This window comes from Lampetra planeri, chromosome 55, assembly GCF_965212315.1.
Source record: "Lampetra planeri chromosome 55, kcLamPlan1.2.h2, whole genome shotgun sequence".
In the NCBI taxonomy this organism is placed as follows: Eukaryota; Metazoa; Chordata; class Hyperoartia; order Petromyzontiformes; family Petromyzontidae; genus Lampetra; species Lampetra planeri.
The window spans coordinates 1,792,177-1,815,980 of record NC_136161.1 but is presented as its reverse complement, the minus strand read 5'-3'; the positions used below and the strand labels follow the sequence as shown (position 1 = coordinate 1,815,980).

Genomic DNA, 23,804 nt, shown 5'->3' with positions numbered 1-23,804 from the left:
ATGGGTCTCTGTGTGGTGAGTCTGTGGGTCTCTGTGTGGGTGTCTATGGGTCTCTGTGTGGTGAGTCTGTGGGTCTCTGCGTAGTGAGTCTGTGGGTCTCTGTGTGGTGAGTCTGTGGGTCTCTGTGTGAGTATGTGGGTCTTTGTGTGGTGAGTCTGAGTCTATGTGTGAGTGAGTCTGTGAGTCTATGGGTCTCTGTGTGGGTGTCTATGGGTCTCTGTGTAGTGGGTCTGTGTGGTGAGTCTGAGGGTCTCTGTGTGATGAGTCTGTGGGTCTCTGTGTGATGAGTCTGTGGGTCTCTGTGTGGTGAGTCTGTGTGTCTCTGTGTGGTGAGTCTGTGGGTCTCTGTGTGATGAGTCTGTGTGTCTCTGTGTGATGAGTCTGTGGGTCTCTGTGTGGTGAGTCTCTGGGTCTCTGTGTGGTGAGTCTGTGGGTCTCTGTGTGATTAGTCTGTGTGTCTCTGTGTGATGAGTCTGTGTGTCTCTGTGTGGTGAGTCTGTGGGTCTCTGTGTAGTGAGTCTCTGGGTCTCTGTGTGGTGAGTCTGTGGGTCTCTGTGTGATGAGTCTGTGGGTCTGTGTGGTGAGTCTGTGGGTCTCTGTGTGGTGAGTCTGTGGGTCTCTGTGTGGTGAGTCTGTGGGTCTCTGTGTGGTGAGTCTGTGGGTCTCTGTGTGGGTGTCTATGGGTCTCTGTGTGGTGAGTCTATGGGTCTCTGTGTGGTGAGTCTGTGGGTCTCTGTGTGAGTATGTGGGTCTCTGTGTGGTGAGTCTGAGTCTATGTGTGAGTGAGTCTGTGAGTCTATGGGTCTCTGTGTGGGTGTCTATGGGTCTCTGTGTAGTGGGTCTCTATGTGGTGAGTCTGAGGGTCTCTGTGTGATGAGGCTGTGGGTCTCTGTGTGATGAGTCTGTGGGTCTCTGTGTGGTGAATCTGTGTGTCTCTGTGTGGTGAGTCTGTGGGTCTCTGTGTGGTGAGTCTCTGGGTCTCTGTGTGGTGAGTCTGTGGGTCTCTGTGTGATGAGTCTGTGGGTCTGTGTGGTGAGTCTATGGGTCTCTGTGTAGTGGGTCTATGGGTCTCTATGTGGTGAGTCTGTGGATCTCTGTGTGTGGCGAGTCTATGGGTCTCTGTGTGGTGAGTCTGTGGGTCTCTGTGTGGTGAGTCTGTGGGTCTCTGTGTGATGAGTCCGTGGGTCTCTGTGTGAGTGAGTCTGTGGGTCTCTGTGTGGTGAGTCTGTGGGTCTCTGTGTAGTGTACATGGGTCTCTGTGTGAGTGAGTCTATGGGTCTCTGTGTGGTGAGTCTATGGGTCTGTGTGGTGAGTCTGTGGGTCTCTGTGTGGTGAGTATGTGGGTCTCTGTGTGGTGAGTTTGTGGGTCTCTGTGTGAGTGAGTCTGTGGGTCTCTGTGTGGTGAGTCTGTGGGTCTCTGTGTGGTGAGTATGTGGGTCTCTGTGTGGTGAGTTTGTGGGTCTCTGTGTGAGTGAGTCTGTGGGTCTCTGTGTGGTGAGTCTGTGGGTCTCTGTGTAGTGTACATGGGTCTCTGTGTGAGTGAGTCTATGGGTCTCTGTGTGGTGAGTCTATGGGTCTGTGTGGTGAGTCTGTGGGTCTCTGTGTGGTGAGTATGTGGGTCTCTGTGTGGTGAGTTTGTGGGTCTCTTTGTGATGAGTCTGTGGGTCTCTGTGTGGTGAGTCTGTGGGTCTCTGTGTGGGTGTCTATGGGTCTCTGTGTGGTGAGTCTGTGGGTCTCTGTGTGGTGAGTCTGTGGGTCTATGTGTGGTGAGTCTGTGGGTCTCTGTGTAGTGAGTCTGAGTCTCTGTGTCTCTGTGTGTCTATGAGTCTGTGAGTCTGGGTCTCTGTGTAGTGAGTCTATGTGTTTGTGTGTCTATGGGTCTCTGGGTATCTGTGTGGTGAGTCTGTGGGTCTCTGTGTGGTGAGTATGTGGGTCTCTGTGTGGTGAGTCTGTGGGTCTCTGTGTGGTGAGTCTGTGGGTCTCTGTGTGGTGAGTCTGTGGGTCTCTGTGTGTGTCCATGGGTCTCTGTGTGAGTGAGTCTGTGGGTCTCTGTGTGGTGAGTCTATGGGTCTCTGTGTGGTGAGTCTGTGGGTCTCTGTGTGGTGAGTTTGTGGGTCTCTGTGTGTGGCGAGTCTATGGGTCTGTGGGTCTCTGTGTGGTGAGTCTGTGGGTCTCTGAGTGGTGAGTCTGTGGGTCTCTGTGTGATGAGTCCATGGGTCTCTGTGCGAGTGAGTCTGTGGGTCTCTGTGTGGTGAGTCTGTGGGTCTCTGTGTAGTGAGTCTGTGGGTCTCTGTGTAGTGTCCATGGGTCTCTGTGTGAGTGAGTCTATGGGTCTCTGTGTGGTGAGTCTATGGGTCTGTGTGGTGAGTCTGTGGGTCTTTGTGTGGTGAGTCTGTGGGTCTCTCTGTGGTGAGTCTGTGGGTCTTTGTGTGGTGAGTCTGTGTGTCTCTGTGTGGTGAGTCTGTGGGTCTCTGTGTAGTGAGTCTCTGGGTCTCTGTGTGGTGAGTCTCTGGGTATCTGTGTGGTGAGTCTGTGGGTCTCTGTGTGGTGAGTCTGTGGGTCTATGTGTGCTGAGTCTCTGGGTCTCTGTGTGGCGAGTCTGTGAGTCTCTGTGTGGTGAGTCTGTGGGTCTCTGTGTGGTGAGTCTGTGGGTCTCTGTGTGGTGAGTCTGTGGGTCTCTGTGTGGGTGTCCTATGGGTCTCTGTGTGGTGAGTCTGTGGGTCTCTGTGTGGTGAGTCTGTGGGTCTCTGTGTGGGTGTCTATGGGTCTCTGTGTGGTGAGTCTGTGGGTCTCTGCGTAGTGAGTCTGTGGGTCTCTGTGTGGTGAGTCTGTGGGTCTCTGTGTGAGTATGTGGGTCTTTGTGTGGTGAGTCTGAGTCTATGTGTGAGTGAGTCTGTGAGTCTATGGGTCTCTGTGTGGGTGTCTATGGGTCTCTGTGTAGTGGGTCTGTGTGGTGAGTCTGAGGGTCTCTGTGTGATGAGTCTGTGGGTCTCTGTGTGATGAGTCTGTGGGTCTCTGTGTGGTGAGTCTGTGTGTCTCTGTGTGGTGAGTCTGTGGGTCTCTGTGTGATGAGTCTGTGTGTCTCTGTGTGATGAGTCTGTGGGTCTCTGTGTGGTGAGTCTCTGGGTCTCTGTGTGGTGAGTCTGTGGGTCTCTGTGTGATTAGTCTGTGTGTCTCTGTGTGATGAGTCTGTGTGTCTCTGTGTGGTGAGTCTGTGGGTCTCTGTGTAGTGAGTCTCTGGGTCTCTGTGTGGTGAGTCTGTGGGTCTCTGTGTGATGAGTCTGTGGGTCTGTGTGGTGAGTCTGTGGGTCTCTGTGTGGTGAGTCTGTGGGTCTCTGTGTGGTGAGTCTGTGGGTCTCTGTGTGGTGAGTCTGTGGGTCTCTGTGTGGGTGTCTATGGGTCTCTGTGTGGTGAGTCTATGGGTCTCTGTGTGGTGAGTCTGTGGGTCTCTGTGTGAGTATGTGGGTCTCTGTGTGGTGAGTCTGAGTCTATGTGTGAGTGAGTCTGTGAGTCTATGGGTCTCTGTGTGGGTGTCTATGGGTCTCTGTGTAGTGGGTCTCTATGTGGTGAGTCTGAGGGTCTCTGTGTGATGAGGCTGTGGGTCTCTGTGTGATGAGTCTGTGGGTCTCTGTGTGGTGAGTCTGTGTGTCTCTGTGTGGTGAGTCTGTGGGTCTCTGTGTGGTGAGTCTCTGGGTCTCTGTGTGGTGAGTCTGTGGGTCTCTGTGTGATGAGTCTGTGGGTCTGTGTGGTGAGTCTATGGGTCTCTGTGTAGTGGGTCTATGGGTCTCTATGTGGTGAGTCTGTGGATCTCTGTGTGTGGCGAGTCTATGGGTCTCTGTGTGGTGAGTCTGTGGGTCTCTGTGTGGTGAGTCTGTGGGTCTCTGTGTGATGAGTCCGTGGGTCTCTGTGTGAGTGAGTCTGTGGGTCTCTGTGTGGTGAGTCTGTGGGTCTCTGTGTAGTGTACATGGGTCTCTGTGTGAGTGAGTCTATGGGTCTCTGTGTGGTGAGTCTATGGGTCTGTGTGGTGAGTCTGTGGGTCTCTGTGTGGTGAGTATGTGGGTCTCTGTGTGGTGAGTTTGTGGGTCTCTTTGTGATGAGTCTGTGGGTCTCTGTGTGGTGAGTCTGTGGGTCTCTGTGTGGGTGTCTATGGGTCTCTGTGTGGTGAGTCTGTGGGTCTCTGTGTGGTGAGTCTGTGGGTCTATGTGTGGTGAGTCTGTGGGTCTCTGTGTAGTGAGTCTGAGTCTCTGTGTCTCTGTGTGTCTATGAGTCTGTGAGTCTGGGTCTCTGTGTAGTGAGTCAATGTGTTTGTGTGTCTATGGGTCTCTGGGTATCTGTGTGGTGAGTCTGTGGGTCTCTGTGTGGTGAGTATGTGGGTCTCTGTGTGGTGAGTCTGTGGGTCTCTGTGTGGTGAGTCTGTGGGTCTCTGTGTGGTGAGTCTGTGGGTCTCTGTGTGGTGAGTCTGTGGGTCTCTGTGTGTGTCCATGGGTCTCTGTGTGAGTGAGTCTGTGGGTCTCTGTGTGGTGAGTCTATGGGTCTCTGTGTGGTGAGTCTGTGGGTCTCTGTGTGGTGAGTTTGTGGGTCTCTGTGTGTGGCGAGTCTATGGGTCTGTGGGTCTCTGTGTGGTGAGTCTGTGGGTCTCTGAGTGGTGAGTCTGTGGGTCTCTGTGTGATGAGTCCATGGGTCTCTGTGCGAGTGAGTCTGTGGGTCTCTGTGTGGTGAGTCTGTGGGTCTCTGTGTGGTGAGTCTGTGGGTCTCTGTGTGGTGAGTCTGTGGGTCTCTGTGTGGGTGTCTATGGGTCTCTGTGTGGTGAGTCTGTGGGTCTCTGTGTGGTGAGTCTGTGGGTCTCTGTGTGGGTGTCTATGGGTCTCTGTGTGGTGAGTCTGTGGGTCTCTGCGTAGTGAGTCTGTGGGTCTCTGTGTGGTGAGTCTGTGGGTCTCTGTGTGGTGAGTCTGTGGGTCTCTGTGTGGGTGTCTATGGGTCTCTGTGTGGTGAGTCTATGGGTCTCTGTGTGGTGAGTCTGTGGGTCTCTGTGTGAGTATGTGGGTCTCTGTGTGATGAGTCTGAGTCTATGTGTGAGTGAGTCTGTGAGTCTATGGGTCTCTGTGTGGGTGTCTATGGGTCTCTGTGTAGTGGGTCTCTGTGTGGTGAGTCTGAGGGTCTCTGTGTGATGAGGCTGTGGGTCTCTGTGTGATGAGTCTGTGGGTCTCTGTGTGGTGAGTCTGTGTGTCTCTGTGTGGTGAGTCTGTGGGTCTCTGTGTGGTGAGTCTCTGGGTCTCTGTGTGGTGAGTCTGTGGGTCTCTGTGTGATGAGTCTGTGGGTCTGTGTGGTGAGTCTATGGGTCTCTGTGTAGTGGGTCTATGGGTCTCTATGTGGTGAGTCTGTGGATCTCTGTGTGTGGCGAGTTTATGGGTCTCTGTGTGGTGAGTCTGTGGGTCTCTGTGTGGTGAGTCTGTGGGTCTCTGTGTGATGAGTCCGTGGGTCTCTGTGTGAGTGAGTCTGTGGGTCTCTGTGTGGTGAGTCTGTGGGTCTCTGTGTAGTGTACATGGGTCTCTGTGTGAGTGAGTCTATGGGTCTCTGTGTGGTGAGTCTATGGGTCTGTGTGGTGAGTCTGTGGGTCTCTGTGTGGTGAGTATGTGGGTCTCTGTGTGGTGAGTTTGTGGGTCTCTTTGTGATGAGTCTGTGGGTCTCTGTGTGGTGAGTCTGTGGGTCTCTGTGTGGGTGTCTATGGGTCTCTGTGTGGTGAGTCTGTGGGTCTCTGTGTGGTGAGTCTGTGGGTCTATGTGTGGTGAGTCTGTGGGTCTCTGTGTAGTGAGTCTGAGTCTCTGTGTCTCTGTGTGTCTATGAGTCTGTGAGTCTGGGTCTCTGTGTAGTGAGTCTATGTGTTTGTGTGTCTATGGGTCTCTGGGTATCTGTGTGGTGAGTCTGTGGGTCTCTGTGTGGTGAGTATGTGGGTCTCTGTGTGGTGAGTCTGTGGGTCTCTGTGTGGTGAGTCTGTGGGTCTCTGTGTGGTGAGTCTGTGGGTCTCTGTGTGTGTCCATGGGTCTCTGTGTGAGTGAGTCTGTGGGTCTCTGTGTGGTGAGTCTATGGGTCTCTGTGTGGTGAGTCTGTGGGTCTCTGTGTGGTGAGTTTGTGGGTCTCTGTGTGTGGCGAGTCTATGGGTCTGTGGGTCTCTGTGTGGTGAGTCTGTGGGTCTCTGAGTGGTGAGTCTGTGGGTCTCTGTGTGATGAGTCCATGGGTCTCTGTGCGAGTGAGTCTGTGGGTCTCTGTGTGGTGAGTCTGTGGGTCTCTGTGTAGTGAGTCTGTGGGTCTCTGTGTGAGTGAGTCTATGGGTCTCTGTGTGGTGAGTCTATGGGTCTCTGTGTGGTGAGTCTGTGGGTCTCTGTGTGAGTATGTGGGTCTCTGTGTGGTGAGTCTGAGTCTATGTGTGAGTGAGTCTGTGAGTCTATGGGTCTCTGTGTGGGTGTCTATGGGTCTCTGTGTAGTGGGTCTCTGTGTGGTGAGTATGTGGGTCTCTGTGTGGTGAGTTTGTGGGTCTCTTTGTGATGAGTCTGTGGGTCTCTGTGTGGTGAGTCTGTGGGTCTCTGTGTGGGTGTCTATGGGTCTCTGTGTGGTGAGTCTGTGGGTCTCTGTGTGGTGAGTCTGTGGGTCTATGTGTGGTGAGTCTGTGGGTCTATGTGTGGTGAGTCTGTGGGTCTCTGTGTGGTGAGTCTGTGGGTCTCTGTGTGGGTGTCTATGGGTCTCTGTGTGGTGAGTCTGTGGGTCTCTGCGTAGTGAGTCTGTGGGTCTCTGTGTGGTGAGTCTGTGGGTCTCTGTGTGAGTATGTGGGTCTTTGTGTGGTGAGTCTGAGTCTATGTGTGAGTGAGTCTGTGAGTCTATGGGTCTCTGTGTGGGTGTCTATGGGTCTCTGTGTAGTGGGTCTGTGTGGTGAGTCTGAGGGTCTCTGTGTGATGAGTCTGTGGGTCTCTGTGTGATGAGTCTGTGGGTCTCTGTGTGGTGAGTCTGTGTGTCTCTGTGTGGTGAGTCTGTGGGTCTCTGTGTGATGAGTCTGTGTGTCTCTGTGTGATGAGTCTCTGGGTCTCTGTGTGGTGAGTCTCTGGGTCTCTGTGTGGTGAGTCTGTGGGTCTCTGTGTGATTAGTCTGTGTGTCTCTGTGTGATGAGTCTGTGTGTCTCTGTGTGGTGAGTCTGTGGGTCTCTGTGTAGTGAGTCTCTGGGTCTCTGTGTGGTGAGTCTATGGGTCTCTGTGTGGTGAGTCTGTGGGTCTCTGTGTGAGTATGTGGGTCTCTGTGTGGTGAGTCTGAGTCTATGTGTGAGTGAGTCTGTGAGTCTATGGGTCTCTGTGTGGGTGTCTATGGGTCTCTGTGTAGTGGGTCTCTATGTGGTGAGTCTGAGGGTCTCTGTGTGATGAGGCTGTGTGTCTCTGTGTGATGAGTCTGTGGGTCTCTGTGTGGTGAGTCTGTGTGTCTCTGTGTGGTGAGTCTGTGGGTCTCTGTGTGGTGAGTCTCTGGGTCTCTATGTGGTGAGTCTGTGGGTCTCTGTGTGATGAGTCTGTGGGTCTCTGTGTGGTGAGTTTGTGGGTCTCTGTGTGTGGCGAGTCTATGGGTCTGTGGGTCTCTGTGTGGTGAGTCTCTGGGTATCTGTGTGGTGAGTCTGTGGGTCTCTGTGTGGTGAGTCTGTGGGTCTCTGTGTGGGTGTCTATGGGTCTCTGTGTGGTGAGTCTGTGGGTCTCTGTGTGGTGAGTCTGTGGGTCTCTGTGTGGGTGTCTATGGGTCTCTGTGTGGTGAGTCTGTGGGTCTCTGCGTAGTGAGTCTGTGGGTCTCTGTGTGGTGAGTCTGTGGGTCTCTGTGTGGGTGTCTATGGGTCTCTGTGTGGTGAGTCTATGGGTCTCTGTGTGGTGAGTCTATGGGTCTCTGTGTGGTGAGTCTGTGGGTCTCTGTGTGAGTATGTGGGTCTCTGTGTGGTGAGTCTGAGTCTATGTGTGAGTGAGTCTGTGAGTCTATGGGTCTCTGTGTGGGTGTCTATGGGTCTCTGTGTAGTGGGTCTCTGTGCTCTGTGTGGTGAGTATGTGGGTCTCTGTGTGGTGAGTTTGTGGGTCTCTTTGTGATGAGTCTGTGGGTCTCTGTGTGGTGAGTCTGTGGGTCTCTGTGTGGGTGTCTATGGGTCTCTGTGTGGTGAGTCTGTGGGTCTCTGTGTGGTGAGTCTGTGGGTCTATGTGTGGTGAGTCTGTGGGTCTATGTGTGGTGAGTCTGTGGGTCTCTGTGTGGTGAGTCTGTGGGTCTATGTGTGGGTGTCTATGGGTCTCTGTGTGGTGAGTCTGTGGGTCTCTGCGTAGTGAGTCTGTGGGTCTCTGTGTGGTGAGTCTGTGGGTCTCTGTGTGAGTATGTGGGTCTTTGTGTGGTGAGTCTGAGTCTATGTGTGAGTGAGTCTGTGAGTCTATGGGTCTCTGTGTGGGTGTCTATGGGTCTCTGTGTAGTGGGTCTGTGTGGTGAGTCTGAGGGTCTCTGTGTGATGAGTCTGTGGGTCTCTGTGTGATGAGTCTGTGGGTCTCTGTGTGGTGAGTCTGTGTGTCTCTGTGTGGTGAGTCTGTGGGTCTCTGTGTGATGAGTCTGTGTGTCTCTGTGTGATGAGTCTGTGGGTCTCTGTGTGGTGAGTCTCTGGGTCTCTGTGTGGTGAGTCTGTGGGTCTCTGTGTGATTAGTCTGTGTGTCTCTGTGTGATGAGTCTGTGTGTCTCTGTGTGGTGAGTCTGTGGGTCTCTGTGTAGTGAGTCTCTGGGTCTCTGTGTGGTGAGTCTATGGGTCTCTGTGTGGTGAGTCTGTGGGTCTCTGTGTGAGTATGTGGGTCTCTGTGTGGTGAGTCTGAGTCTATGTGTGAGTGAGTCTGTGAGTCTATGGGTCTCTGTGTGGGTGTCTATGGGTCTCTGTGTAGTGGGTCTCTATGTGGTGAGTCTGAGGGTCTCTGTGTGATGAGGCTGTGGGTCTCTGTGTGATGAGTCTGTGGGTCTCTGTGTGGTGAGTCTGTGTGTCTCTGTGTGGTGAGTCTGTGGGTCTCTGTGTGGTGAGTCTCTGGGTCTCTATGTGGTGAGTCTGTGGGTCTCTGTGTGATGAGTCTGTGGGTCTCTGTGTGGTGAGTTTGTGGGTCTCTGTGTGTGGCGAGTCTATGGGTCTGTGGGTCTCTGTGTGGTGAGTCTGTGGGTCTCTGAGTGGTGAGTCTGTGGGTCTCTGTGTGATGAGTCCATGGGTCTCTGTGCGAGTGAGTCTGTGGGTCTCTGTGTGGTGAGTCTGTGGGTCTCTGTGTAGTGAGTCTGTGGGTCTCTGTGTAGTGTCCATGGGTCTCTGTGTGAGTGAGTCTATGGGTCTCTGTGTGGTGAGTCTATGGGTCTGTGTGGTGAGTCTGTGGGTCTTTGTGTGGTGAGTCTGTGGGTCTCTCTGTGGTGAGTCTGTGGGTCTTTGTGTGGTGAGTCTGTGTGTCTCTGTGTGGTGAGTCTGTGGGTCTCTGTGTAGTGAGTCTCTGGGTCTCTGTGTGGTGAGTCTCTGGGTATCTGTGTGGTGAGTCTGTGGGTCTCTGTGTGGTGAGTCTGTGGGTCTATGTGTGCTGAGTCTCTGGGTCTCTGTGTGGCGAGTCTGTGAGTCTCTGTGTGGTGAGTCTGTGGGTCTCTGTGTGGTGAGTCTGTGGGTCTCTGTGTGGGTGTCCTATGGGTCTCTGTGTGGTGAGTCTGTGGGTCTCTGTGTGGTGAGTCTGTGGGTCTCTGTGTGGGTGTCTATGGGTCTCTGTGTGGTGAGTCTGTGGGTCTCTGCATAGTGAGTCTGTGGGTCTCTGTGTGGTGAGTCTGTGGGTCTCTGTGTGAGTATGTGGGTCTTTGTGTGGTGAGTCTGAGTCTATGTGTGAGTGAGTCTGTGAGTCTATGGGTCTCTGTGTGGGTGTCTATGGGTCTCTGTGTAGTGGGTCTGTGTGGTGAGTCTGAGGGTCTCTGTGTGATGAGTCTGTGGGTCTCTGTGTGATGAGTCTGTGGGTCTCTGTGTGGTGAGTCTGTGTGTCTCTGTGTGGTGAGTCTGTGGGTCTCTGTGTGATGAGTCTGTGTGTCTCTGTGTGATGAGTCTGTGGGTCTCTGTGTGGTGAGTCTCTGGGTCTCTGTGTGGTGAGTCTGTGGGTCTCTGTGTGATTAGTCTGTGTGTCTCTGTGTGATGAGTCTGTGTGTCTCTGTGTGGTGAGTCTGTGGGTCTCTGTGTAGTGAGTCTCTGGGTCTCTGTGTGGTGAGTCTATGGGTCTCTGTGTGGTGAGTCTGTGGGTCTCTGTGTGAGTATGTGGGTCTCTGTGTGGTGAGTCTGAGTCTATGTGTGAGTGAGTCTGTGAGTCTATGGGTCTCTGTGTGGGTGTCTATGGGTCTCTGTGTAGTGGGTCTCTATGTGGTGAGTCTGAGGGTCTCTGTGTGATGAGGCTGTGGGTCTCTGTGTGATGAGTCTGTGGGTCTCTGTGTGGTGAGTCTGTGTGTCTCTGTGTGGTGAGTCTGTGGGTCTCTGTGTGGTGAGTCTCTGGGTCTCTATGTGGTGAGTCTGTGGGTCTCTGTGTGATGAGTCTGTGGGTCTGTGTGGTGAGTCTATGGGTCTCTGTGTAGTGGGTCTATGGGTCTCTATGTGGTGAGTCTGTGGATCTCTGTGTGTGGCGAGTCTATGGGTCTCTGTGTGGTGAGTCTGTGGGTCTCTGTGTGGTGAGTCTGTGGGTCTCTGTGTGATGAGTCCGTGGGTCTCTGTGTGAGTGAGTCTGTGGGTCTCTGTGTGGTGAGTCTGTGGGTCTCTGTGTAGTGTACATGGGTCTCTGTGTGAGTGAGTCTATGGGTCTCTGTGTGGTGAGTCTATGGGTCTGTGTGGTGAGTCTGTGGGTCTCTGTGTGGTGAGTATGTGGGTCTCTGTGTGGTGAGTTTGTGGGTCTCTTTGTGATGAGTCTGTGGGTCTCTGTGTGGTGAGTCTGTGGGTCTCTGTGTGGGTGTCTATGGGTCTCTGTGTGGTGAGTCTGTGGGTCTCTGTGTGGTGAGTCTGTGGGTCTATGTGTGGTGAGTCTGTGGGTCTCTGTGTAGTGAGTCTGAGTCTCTGTGTCTCTGTGTGTCTATGAGTCTGTGAGTCTGGGTCTCTGTGTAGTGAGTCAATGTGTTTGTGTGTCTATGGGTCTCTGGGTATCTGTGTGGTGAGTCTGTGGGTCTCTGTGTGGTGAGTATGTGGGTCTCTGTGTGGTGAGTCTGTGGGTCTCTGTGTGGTGAGTCTGTGGGTCTCTGTGTGGTGAGTCTGTGGGTCTCTGTGTGTGTCCATGGGTCTCTGTGTGAGTGAGTCTGTGGGTCTCTGTGTGGTGAGTCTATGGGTCTCTGTGTGGTGAGTCTGTGGGTCTCTGTGTGGTGAGTTTGTGGGTCTCTGTGTGTGGCGAGTCTATGGGTCTGTGGGTCTCTGTGTGGTGAGTCTGTGGGTCTCTGAGTGGTGAGTCTGTGGGTCTCTGTGTGATGAGTCCATGGGTCTCTGTGCGAGTGAGTCTGTGGGTCTCTGTGTGGTGAGTCTGTGGGTCTCTGTGTGGTGAGTCTGTGGGTCTCTGTGTGGTGAGTCTGTGGGTCTCTGTGTGGGTGTCTATGGGTCTCTGTGTGGTGAGTCTGTGGGTCTCTGTGTGGTGAGTCTGTGGGTCTCTGTGTGGGTGTCTATGGGTCTCTGTGTGGTGAGTCTGTGGGTCTCTGCGTAGTGAGTCTGTGGGTCTCTGTGTGGTGAGTCTGTGGGTCTCTGTGTGGTGAGTCTGTGGGTCTCTGTGTGGGTGTCTATGGGTCTCTGTGTGGTGAGTCTATGGGTCTCTGTGTGGTGAGTCTGTGGGTCTCTGTGTGAGTATGTGGGTCTCTGTGTGATGAGTCTGAGTCTATGTGTGAGTGAGTCTGTGAGTCTATGGGTCTCTGTGTGGGTGTCTATGGGTCTCTGTGTAGTGGGTCTCTGTGTGGTGAGTCTGAGGGTCTCTGTGTGATGAGGCTGTGGGTCTCTGTGTGATGAGTCTGTGGGTCTCTGTGTGGTGAGTCTGTGTGTCTCTGTGTGGTGAGTCTGTGGGTCTCTGTGTGGTGAGTCTCTGGGTCTCTGTGTGGTGAGTCTGTGGGTCTCTGTGTGATGAGTCTGTGGGTCTGTGTGGTGAGTCTATGGGTCTCTGTGTAGTGGGTCTATGGGTCTCTATGTGGTGAGTCTGTGGATCTCTGTGTGTGGCGAGTTTATGGGTCTCTGTGTGGTGAGTCTGTGGGTCTCTGTGTGGTGAGTCTGTGGGTCTCTGTGTGATGAGTCCGTGGGTCTCTGTGTGAGTGAGTCTGTGGGTCTCTGTGTGGTGAGTCTGTGGGTCTCTGTGTAGTGTACATGGGTCTCTGTGTGAGTGAGTCTATGGGTCTCTGTGTGGTGAGTCTATGGGTCTGTGTGGTGAGTCTGTGGGTCTCTGTGTGGTGAGTATGTGGGTCTCTGTGTGGTGAGTTTGTGGGTCTCTTTGTGATGAGTCTGTGGGTCTCTGTGTGGTGAGTCTGTGGGTCTCTGTGTGGGTGTCTATGGGTCTCTGTGTGGTGAGTCTGTGGGTCTCTGTGTGGTGAGTCTGTGGGTCTATGTGTGGTGAGTCTGTGGGTCTCTGTGTAGTGAGTCTGAGTCTCTGTGTCTCTGTGTGTCTATGAGTCTGTGAGTCTGGGTCTCTGTGTAGTGAGTCTATGTGTTTGTGTGTCTATGGGTCTCTGGGTATCTGTGTGGTGAGTCTGTGGGTCTCTGTGTGGTGAGTATGTGGGTCTCTGTGTGGTGAGTCTGTGGGTCTCTGTGTGGTGAGTCTGTGGGTCTCTGTGTGGTGAGTCTGTGGGTCTCTGTGTGTGTCCATGGGTCTCTGTGTGAGTGAGTCTGTGGGTCTCTGTGTGGTGAGTCTATGGGTCTCTGTGTGGTGAGTCTGTGGGTCTCTGTGTGGTGAGTTTGTGGGTCTCTGTGTGTGGCGAGTCTATGGGTCTGTGGGTCTCTGTGTGGTGAGTCTGTGGGTCTCTGAGTGGTGAGTCTGTGGGTCTCTGTGTGATGAGTCCATGGGTCTCTGTGCGAGTGAGTCTGTGGGTCTCTGTGTGGTGAGTCTGTGGGTCTCTGTGTAGTGAGTCTGTGGGTCTCTGTGTAGTGTCCATGGGTCTCTGTGTGAGTGAGTCTATGGGTCTCTGTGTGGTGAGTCTATGGGTCTGTGTGGTGAGTCTGTGGGTCTTTGTGTGGTGAGTCTGTGGGTCTCTCTGTGGTGAGTCTGTGGGTCTTTGTGTGGTGAGTCTGTGTGTCTCTGTGTGGTGAGTCTGTGGGTCTCTGTGTAGTGAGTCTCTGGGTCTCTGTGTGGTGAGTCTCTGGGTATCTGTGTGGTGAGTCTGTGGGTCTCTGTGTGGTGAGTCTGTGGGTCTCTGTGTGGGTGTCTATGGGTCTCTGTGTGGTGAGTCTGTGGGTCTCTGTGTGGTGAGTCTGTGGGTCTCTGTGTGGGTGTCTATGGGTCTCTGTGTGGTGAGTCTGTGGGTCTCTGCGTAGTGAGTCTGTGGGTCTCTGTGTGGTGAGTCTGTGGGTCTCTGTGTGGGTGTCTATGGGTCTCTGTGTGGTGAGTCTATGGGTCTCTGTGTGGTGAGTCTATGGGTCTCTGTGTGGTGAGTCTGTGGGTCTCTGTGTGAGTATGTGGGTCTCTGTGTGGTGAGTCTGAGTCTATGTGTGAGTGAGTCTGTGAGTCTATGGGTCTCTGTGTGGGTGTCTATGGGTCTCTGTGTAGTGGGTCTCTGTGTGGTGAGTATGTGGGTTACTGTGTGGTGAGTTTGTGGGTCTCTTTGTGATGAGTCTGTGGGTCTCTGTGTGGTGAGTCTGTGGGTCTCTGTGTGGTGAGTCTGTGGGTCTATGTGTGGTGAGTCTGTGGGTCTATGTGTGGTGAGTCTGTGGGTCTCTGTGTAGTGAGTCTGAGTCTCTGTGTCTCTGTGTGTCTATGAGTCTGTGAGTCTGGGTCTCTGTGTAGTGAGTCTATGTGTTTGTGTGTCTATGGGTCTCTGGGTATCTGTGTGGTGAGTCTGTGGGTCTCTGTGTGGTGAGTATGTGGGTCTCTGTGTGGTGAGTCTGTGGGTCTCTGTGTGGTGAGTCTGTGGGTCTCTGTGTGGTGAGTCTGTGGGTCTCTGTGTGGTGAGTCTGTGGGTCTCTGTGTGTGTCCATGGGTCTCTGTGTGAGTGAGTCTGTGGGTCTCTGTGTGGTGAGTCTATGGGTCTCTGTGTGGTGAGTCTGTGGGTCTCTGTGTGGTGAGTTTGTGGGTCTCTGTGTGTGGCGAATCTATGGGTCTGTGGGTCTCTGTGTGGTGAGTCTGTGGGTCTCTGAGTGGTGAGTCTGTGGGTCTCTGTGTGATGAGTCCATGGGTCTCTGTGCGAGTGAGTCTGTGGGTCTCTGTGTGGTGAGTCTGTGGGTCTCTGTGTAGTGAGTCTGTGGGTCTCTGTGTAGTGTCCATGGGTCTCTGTGTGAGTGAGTCTATGGGTCTCTGTGTGGTGAGTCTATGGGTCTGTGTGGTGAGTCTGTGGGTCTTTGTGTGGTGAGTCTGTGGGTCTCTCTGTGGTGAGTCTGTGGGTCTTTGTGTGGTGAGTCTGTGTGTCTCTGTGTGGTGAGTCTGTGGGTCTCTGTGTAGTGAGTCTCTGGGTCTCTGTGTGGTGAGTCTCTGGGTATCTGTGTGGTGAGTCTGTGGGTCTCTGTGTGGTGAGTCTGTGGGTCTCTGTGTGTGTCCATGGGTCTCTGTGTGAGTGAGTCTGTGGGTCTCTGTGTGGTGAGTCTATGGGTCTCTGTGTGGTGAGTCTGTGGGTCTCTGTGTGGTGAGTTTGTGGGTCTCTGTGTGTGGCGAGTCTATGGGTCTGTGGGTCTCTGTGTGGTGAGTCTGTGGGTCTCTGAGTGGTGAGTCTGTGGGTCTCTGTGTGATGAGTCCATGGGTCTCTGTGCGAGTGAGTCTGTGGGTCTCTGTGTGGTGAGTCTGTGGGTCTCTGTGTAGTGAGTCTGTGGGTCTCTGTGTAGTGTCCATGGGTCTCTGTGTGAGTGAGTCTATGGGTCTCTGTGTGGTGAGTCTATGGGTCTGTGTGGTGAGTCTGTGGGTCTTTGTGTGGTGAGTCTGTGGGTCTCTCTGTGGTGAGTCTGTGGGTCTTTGTGTGGTGAGTCTGTGTGTCTCTGTGTGGTGAGTCTGTGGGTCTCTGTGTAGTGAGTCTCTGGGTCTCTGTGTGGTGAGTCTCTGGGTATCTGTGTGGTGAGTCTGTGGGTCTCTGTGTGGTGAGTCTGTGGGTCTCTGTGTGGGTGTCTATGGGTCTCTGTGTGGTGAGTCTGTGGGTCTCTGTGTGGTGAGTCTGTGGGTCTCTGTGTGGGTGTCTATGGGTCTCTGTGTGGTGAGTCTGTGGGTCTCTGCGTAGTGAGTCTGTGGGTCTCTGTGTGGTGAGTCTGTGGGTCTCTGTGTGGGTGTCTATGGGTCTCTGTGTGGTGAGTCTATGGGTCTCTGTGTGGTGAGTCTATGGGTCTCTGTGTGGTGAGTCTGTGGGTCTCTGTGTGAGTATGTGGGTCTCTGTGTGGTGAGTCTGAGTCTATGTGTGAGTGAGTCTGTGAGTCTATGGGTCTCTGTGTGGGTGTCTATGGGTCTCTGTGTAGTGGGTCTCTGTGTGGTGAGTATGTGGGTTACTGTGTGGTGAGTTTGTGGGTCTCTTTGTGATGAGTCTGTGGGTCTCTGTGTGGTGAGTCTGTGGGTCTCTGTGTGGGTGTCTATGGGTCTCTGTGTGGTGAGTCTGTGGGTCTCTGTGTGGTGAGTCTGTGGGTCTATGTGTGGTGAGTCTGTGGGTCTATGTGTGGTGAGTCTGTGGGTCTCTGTGTAGTGAGTCTGAGTCTCTGTGTCTCTGTGTGTCTATGAGTCTGTGAGTCTGGGTCTCTGTGTAGTGAGTCTATGTGTTTGTGTGTCTATGGGTCTCTGGGTATCTGTGTGGTGAGTCTGTGGGTCTCTGTGTGGTGAGTATGTGGGTCTCTGTGTGGTGAGTCTGTGGGTCTCTGTGTGGTGAGTCTGTGGGTCTCTGTGTGGTGAGTCTGTGGGTCTCTGTGTGTGTCCATGGGTCTCTGTGTGAGTGAGTCTGTGGGTCTCTGTGTGGTGAGTCTATGGGTCTCTGTGTGGTGAGTCTGTGGGTCTCTGTGTGGTGAGTTTGTGGGTCTCTGTGTGTGGCGAATCTATGGGTCTGTGGGTCTCTGTGTGGTGAGTCTGTGGGTCTCTGAGTGGTGAGTCTGTGGGTCTCTGTGTGATGAGTCCATGGGTCTCTGTGCGAGTGAGTCTGTGGGTCTCTGTGTGGTGAGTCTGTGGGTCTCTGTGTAGTGAGTCTGTGGGTCTCTGTGTAGTGTCCATGGGTCTCTGTGTGAGTGAGTCTATGGGTCTCTGTGTGGTGAGTCTATGGGTCTGTGTGGTGAGTCTGTGGGTCTTTGTGTGGTGAGTCTGTGGGTCTCTCTGTGGTGAGTCTGTGGGTCTTTGTGTGGTGAGTCTGTGTGTCTCTGTGTGGTGAGTCTGTGGGTCTCTGTGTAGTGAGTCTCTGGGTCTCTGTGTGGTGAGTCTCTGGGTATCTGTGTGGTGAGTCTGTGGGTCTCTGTGTGGTGAGTCTGTGGGTCTCTGTGTGGGTGTCTATGGGTCTCTGTGTGGTGAGTCTGTGGGTCTCTGTGTGGTGAGTCTGTGGGTCTCTGTGTGGGTGTCTATGGGTCTCTGTGTGGTGAGTCTGTGGGTCTCTGCGTAGTGAGTCTGTGGGTCTCTGTGTGGTGAGTCTGTGGGTCTCTGTGTGGGTGTCTATGGGTCTCTGTGTGGTGAGTCTATGGGTCTCTGTGTGGTGAGTCTATGGGTCTCTGTGTGGTGAGTCTGTGGGTCTCTGTGTGAGTATGTGGGTCTCTGTGTGGTGAGTCTGAGTCTATGTGTGAGTGAGTCTGTGAGTCTATGGGTCTCTGTGTGGGTGTCTATGGGTCTCTGTGTAGTGGGTCTCTGTGTGGTGAGTATGTGGGTTACTGTGTGGTGAGTTTGTGGGTCTCTTTGTGATGAGTCTGTGGGTCTCTGTGTGGTGAGTCTGTGGGTCTCTGTGTGGGTGTCTATGGGTCTCTGTGTGGTGAGTCTGTGGGTCTCTGTGTGGTGAGTCTGTGGGTCTATGTGTGGTGAGTCTGTGGGTCTATGTGTGGTGAGTCTGTGGGTCTCTGTGTAGTGAGTCTGAGTCTCTGTGTCTCTGTGTGTCTATGAGTCTGTGAGTCTGGGTCTCTGTGTAGTGAGTCTATGTGTTTGTGTGTCTATGGGTCTCTGGGTATCTGTGTGGTGAGTCTGTGGGTCTCTGTGTGGTGAGTATGTGGGTCTCTGTGTGGTGAGTCTGTGGGTCTCTGTGTGGTGAGTCTGTGGGTCTCTGTGTGGTGAGTCTGTGGGTCTCTGTGTGTGTCCATGGGTCTCTGTGTGAGTGAGTCTGTGGGTCTCTGTGTGGTGAGTCTATGGGTCTCTGTGTGGTGAGTCTGTGGGTCTCTGTGTGGTGAGTTTGTGGGTCTCTGTGTGTGGCGAGTCTATGGGTCTGTGGGTCTCTGTGTGGTGAGTCTGTGGGTCTCTGAGTGGTGAGTCTGTGGGTCTCTGTGTGATGAGTCCATGGGTCTCTGTGCGAGTGAGTCTGTGGGTCTCTGTGTGGTGAGTCTGTGGGTCTCTGTGTAGTGAGTCTGTGGGTCTCTGTGTAGTGTCCATGGGTCTCTGTGTGAGTGAGTCTATGGGACTCTGTGTGGTGAGTCTATGGGTCTGTGTGGTGAGTCTGTGGGTCTTTGTGTGGTGAGTCTGTGGGTCTCTCTGTGGTGAGTCTGTGGGTCTTTGTGTGGTGAGTCTGTGTGTCTCTGTGTGGTGAGTCTGTGGGTCTCTGTGTAGTGAGTCTCTGGGTCTCTGTGTGGTGAGTCTCTGGGTATCTGTGTGGTGAGTCTGTGGGTCTCTGTGTGGTGAGTCTGTGGGTCTATGTGTGCTGAGTCTCTGGGTCTCTGTGTGGCGAGTCTGTGAGTCTCTGTGTGGTGAGTCTGTGGGTCTCTGTGTGGTGAGTCTGTGGGTCTCTGTGTGGTGAGTCTGTGGGTCTCTGTGTGGTGAGTCTGTGGGTCTCTGTGTGGGTGTCTATGGGTCTCTGTGTGGTGAGTCTGTGGGTCTCTGTGTGGTGAGTCTGTGGGTCTCTGTGTGGGTGTCTATGGGTCTCTGTGTGGTGAGTCTGTGGGTCTCTGCGTAGTGAGTCTGTGGGTCTCTGTGTGGTGAGTCTGTGGGTCTGTGTGGTGAGTCTGTGGGTCTCTGTGTGGGTGTCTATGGGTCTCTGTGTGGTGAGTCTATGGGTCTCTGTGTGGTGAGTCTGTGGGTCTCTGTGTGAGTATGTGGGTCTCTGTGTGATGAGTCTGAGTCTATGTGTGAGTGAGTCTGTGAGTCTATGGGTCTCTGTGTGGGTGTCTATGGGTCTCTGTGTAGTGGGTCTCTGTGTGGTGAGTCTGAGGGTCTCTGTGTGATGAGGCTGTGGGTCTCTGTGTGATGAGTCTGTGGGTCTCTGTGTGGTGAGTCTGTGTGTCTCTGTGTGGTGAGTCTGTGGGTCTCTGTGTGGTGAGTCTCTGGGTCTCTGTGTGGTGAGTCTGTGGGTCTCTGTGTGATGAGTCTGTGGGTCTGTGTGGTGAGTCTATGGGTCTCTGTGTAGTGGGTCTATGGGTCTCTATGTGGTGAGTCTGTGGATCTCTGTGTGTGGCGAGTTTATGGGTCTCTGTGTGGTGAGTCTGTGGGTCTCTGTGTGGTGAGTCTGTGGGTCTCTGTGTGATGAGTCCGTGGGTCTCTGTGTGAGTGAGTCTGTGGGTCTCTGTGTGGTGAGTCTGTGGGTCTCTGTGTAGTGTACATGGGTCTCTGTGTGAGTGAGTCTATGGGTCTCTGTGTGGTGAGTCTATGGGTCTGTGTGGTGAGTCTGTGGGTCTCTGTGTGGTGAGTATGTGGGTCTCTGTGTGGTGAGTTTGTGGGTCTCTTTGTGATGAGTCTGTGGGTCTCTGTGTGGTGAGTCTGTGGGTCTCTGTGTGGGTGTCTATGGGTCTCTGTGTGGTGAGTCTGTGGGTCTCTGTGTGGTGAGTCTGTGGGTCTACGTGTGGTGAGTCTGTGGGTCTCTGTGTAGTGAGTCTGAGTCTCTGTGTCTCTGTGTGTCTGAGTCTGTGAGTCTGGGTCTCTGTGTAGTGAGTCTATGTGTTTGTGTGTCTATGGGTCTCTGGGTATCTGTGTGGTGAGTCTGTGGGTCTCTGTGTGGTGAGTATGTGGGTCTCTGTGTGGTGAGTCTGTGGGTCTCTGTGTGGTGAGTCTGTGGGTCTCTGTGTGGTGAGTCTGTGGGTCTCTGTGTGTGTCCATGGGTCTCTGTGTGAGTGAGTCTGTGGGTCTCTGTGTGGTGAGTCTATGGGTCTCTGTGTGGTGAGTCTGTGGGTCTCTGTGTGGTGAGTCTGTGGGTCTCTGTGTGGTGAGTCTGTGGGTCTCTGTGTGGTGAGTCTGTGGGTCTCTGTGTGGGTGTCTATGGGTCTCTGTGTGGTGAGTCTATGGGTCTCTGTGTGGTGAGTCTGTGGGTCTCTGTGTGAGTATGTGGGTCTCTGTGTGGTGAGTCTGAGTCTATGTGTGAGTGAGTCTGTGAGTCTATGGGTCTCTGTGTGGGTGTCTATGGGTCTCTGTGTAGTGGGTCTCTGTGTGGTGAGTCTGAGGGTCTCTGTGTGATGAGGCTGTGGGTCTCTGTGTGATGAGTCTGTGGGTCTCTGTGTGGTGAGTCTGTGTGTCTCTGTGTGGTGAGTCTGTGGGTCTCTGTGTGGTGAGTCTCTGGGTCTCTGTGTGGTGAGTCTGTGGGTCTCTGTGTGATGAGTCTGTGGGTCTGTGTGGTGAGTCTATGGGTCTCTGTGTAGTGGGTCTATGGGTCTCTATGTGGTGAGTCTGTGGATCTCTGTGTGTGGCGAGTTTATGGGTCTCTGTGTGGTGAGTCTGTGGGTCTCTGTGTGGTGAGTCTGTGGGTCTCTGTGTGATGAGTCCGTGGGTCTCTGTGTGAGTGAGTCTGTGGGTCTCTGTGTGGTGAGTCTGTGGGTCTCTGTGTAGTGTACATGGGTCTCTGTGTGAGTGAGTCTATGGGTCTCTGTGTGGTGAGTCTATGGGTCTGTGTGGTGAGTCTGTGGGTCTCTGTGTGGTGAGTATGTGGGTCTCTGTGTGGTGAGTTTGTGGGTCTCTTTGTGATGAGTCTGTGGGTCTCTGTGTGGTGAGTCTGTGGGTCTCTGTGTGGGTGTCTATGGGTCTCTGTGTGGTGAGTCTGTGGGTCTCTGTGTGGTGAGTCTGTGGGTCTACGTGTGGTGAGTCTGTGGGTCTCTGTGTAGTGAGTCTGAGTCTCTGTGTCTCTGTGTGTCTGAGTCTGTGAGTCTGGGTCTCTGTGTAGTGAGTCTATGTGTTTGTGTGTCTATGGGTCTCTGGGTATCTGTGTGGTGAGTCTGTGGGTCTCTGTGTGGTGAGTATGTGGGTCTCTGTGTGGTGAGTCTGTGGGTCTCTGTGTGGTGAGTCTGTGGGTCTCTGTGTGGTGAGTCTGTGGGTCTCTGTGTGTGTCCATGGGTCTCTGTGTGAGTGAGTCTGTGGGTCTCTGTGTGGTGAGTCTATGGGTCTCTGTGTGGTGAGTCTGTGGGTCTCTGTGTGGTGAGTTTGTGGGTCTCTGTGTGTGGCGAGTCTATGGGTCTGTGGGTCTCTGTGTGGTGAGTCTGTGGGTCTCTGAGTGGTGAGTCTGTGGGTCTCTGTGTGATGAGTCCATGGGTCTCTGTGCGAGTGAGTCTGTTGGTCTCTGTGTGGTGAGTCTGTGGGTCTCTGTGTAGTGAGTCTGTGGGTCTCTGTGTAGTGTCCATGGGTCTCTGTGTGAGTGAGTCTATGGGTCTCTGTGTGGTGAGTCTATGGGTCTGTGTGGTGAGTCTGTGGGTCTTTGTGTGGTGAGTCTGTGGGTCTCTCTGTGGTGAGTCTGTGGGTCTTTGTGTGGTGAGTCTGTGTGTCTCTGTGTGGTGAGTCTGTGGGTCTCTGTGTAGTGAGTCTCTGGGTCTCTGTGTGGTGAGTCTCTGGGTATCTGTGTGGTGAGTCTGTGGGTCTCTGTGTGGTGAGTCTGTGGGTCTATGTGTGCTGAGTCTCTGGGTCTCTGTGTGGCGAGTCTGTGAGTCTCTGTGTGGTGAGTCTGTGGGTCTCTGTGTGGTGAGTCTGTGGGTCTCTGTGTGGGTGTCTATGGGTCTCTGTGTGGTGAGTCTGTGGGTCTCTGTGTGGTGAGTCTGTGGGTCTCTGTGTGGGTGTCTATGGGTCTCTGTGTGGTGAGTCTGTGGGTCTCTGCGTAGTGAGTCTGTGGGTCTCTGTGTGGTGAGTCTGTGGGTCTCTGTGTGGGTGTCTATGGGTCTCTGTGTGGTGAGTCTATGGGTCTCTGTGTGGTGAGTCTATGGGTCTCTGTGTGGTGAGTCTGTGGGTCTCTGTGTGAGTATGTGGGTCTCTGTGTGGTGAGTCTGAGTCTATGTGTGAGTGAGTCTGTGAGTCTATGGGTCTCTGTGTGGGTGTCTATGGGTCTCTGTGTAGTGGGTCTCTGTGTGGTGAGTCTGAGGGTCTCTGTGTGATGAGTCTGTGGGTCTCTGTGTGATGAGTCTGTGGGTCTCTGTGTGGTGAGTCTGTGTGTCTCTGTGTGGTGAGTCTGTGGGTCTCTGTGTGATGAGTCTGTGTGTCTCTGTGTGATGAGTCTGTGGGTCTCTATGTGGTGAGTCTCTGGGTCTCTGTGTGGTGAGTCTGTGGGTCTCTGTGATGAGTCTGTGGGTCTGTGTGGTGAGTCTGTGGGTCTCTGTGTGGTGAGTCTGTGGGTCTATGTGTGGTGAGTCTGTGGGTCTCTGTGTGGTGAGTTTGTGGGTCTCTGTGTGGTGAGTCTGTGAGTCTCTGTGTGGGTGTCTATGGGTCTCTGTGTGGGTGTCTATGGGTCTCTGTGTGGTGAGTCTGTGGGTCTCTGTGTGGGTGTCTATGGGTCTCTGTGTGGTGAGTCTGAGTCTATGTGTGAGTGAGTCTGTGAGTCTATGGGTCTCTGTGTAGTGTCTATGGGTCTCTGTGTAGTGGGTCTTTGTGTGGGTGTCTATGGGTCTCTGTGTGGTGAGTCTGTGGGTCTCTGTGTAGTGTGTCTCTGTGTGGGTGTCTATGGGTCTCTGTGTAGTGGGTCTCTGTGTGGGTGTCTATCGGTCTCTGTGTGGTGCGGCTTACGAGTCTCCGTGCCTGCGAGCAGCTTTATCGCCAGGCGGGCAGCAACAATTGCCGCAGACGGCATGGGGTGCGGTGTGGGGTGTGGGACACGCATCGAGCGACTCACGCGGAGAGAGAGAGGGGGGGTCGCTGGTGGTGCTGCTGGTGGTGGTGGTGCTGGTGGTGGTGCTGGTGGTAATGCTGGTGGTGCTGGTGGTGGTGCTGGTGTTGGTGGTGTTGCTGTTGAGTCGCTGTGGTGCTGCTGGTGTTGTTGTTGGTTGTTGTTGTTGCTGCTGCTGGTGTTGTTGTTGCTGCTGTTGATGGTTGTTGTTGTTGGTGGTTGTTGTTGTTGAGTCGCTGTGGAACGCCGCGAGTCGCCAGCGGTGCCACCGAGAACCCCTCACTCCGGAAGTCCGCGTCTCCGGGTCACGTGACGCGCATTCTCGCATCACGTGGTGTGGGCGGGTCGGGCAGTCCCCCCCCCCACTCTGCCCCCTCCTATTCTCGTGACGTCATCCCCCATCTCTCTCTCTCCTCCCACACCGGAAACAGAATCGGAATCCGATTAGCAGTGAAGCTCTTTGTGTCACTGATGTCCAGCAGGGGGCACGAGGCCAGAGCGTTACAACAACAAACAATAGGGTGGGTGGGTGGGTAGGGGACCATCCATAAATGACGTCACGCGATTTTGGACGAATGAGTTTCAAAGAGAATGCGTTCATATGATTACCAGAGCATGTTTTGTGTGCATGTTCACCACAAGAGGTAATGTCGAGTTGGTGTTTGAACATCTTGACACAACTAACTCTTTATTCTCTTAGTTTTTTTGTCGGTAAAGTCACGTAGGTAAAAATAAATAATAGAAATAATAATAGTGATGTATTATTTTATTTCTACTATTATTTCTTTAATTTGTATTTTTTATTTTTACCTACGTGACTTTACCGAAAAAACCTAAGAGTATGAATCCTTGCAGTCACGAAAGCTTCAAATCTAGAATTAACTCTTTATTGCCAGAGAAGGGCACAGAACTTGTTGTTAATTATCAAAGACGACTTCCAGTGACGTCATCGTCTCACACCCAACGCCACCTGGTGACGTCACCGATCACACGTCAAGCGCGCCACAAGCGCCGTGACGTCACGCGAACAGAGGGCCGAATCCCTTCTGTCCGTGACGTCACCGCCTACATTCCACCCCCCCGGCCACTCGGATGACGTCACCACCTTAAGGTCCCACCTCCAAAAACGCGATGACGTCACTTCCGCCCGTCGCGCACCACCTAATATGGAGATGAGAGGCAACGCGTCCGTGGTAACGCCTGGATCGATTCATCGAGTCGATTTTCTATTTATTTCCTATCGATTCCATTGTTGACGGCCCTTCAATGCAATCGATTCCTCGGCATTGAACTCTATTAGTGATTAGATGTAGATCTATTAGTGATTTTTTAAAATTAGGATTTCTGTGGGGGTTGCCGAGGGAGAATCGATTATCAGGATAGATGGGGGGAAAGCATCGTATAGAACCCACTAGAGTCCAGTATAGAACCCAGCATGGAACCCAGCACGTGACCCAGTA

At 53.4% G+C, this 23,804-nt stretch overlaps 1 protein-coding gene across 2 annotated transcripts in view; it reads right to left on the bottom strand.

Annotated features, from left to right (window-relative positions):
* LOC144735407 (uncharacterized) overlaps window positions 1-22,679 on the bottom strand; it is a 53,656-nt gene extending 30,977 nt beyond the window's left edge. The window contains exon 1 of one of the 2 annotated variants that reach the window (XM_078617798.1): window positions 22,245-22,679. In XM_078617798.1, coding sequence (XP_078473924.1) covers window positions 22,245-22,672 — 428 coding nt within the window. In that variant the 5' untranslated portion in view covers window positions 22,673-22,679. The remainder of the gene's footprint in view (window positions 1-22,244) is intronic. The other variant, XM_078617799.1, reaches the window with a different exon arrangement.
* Window positions 22,680-23,804: the final 1,125 nt, after the last annotated feature.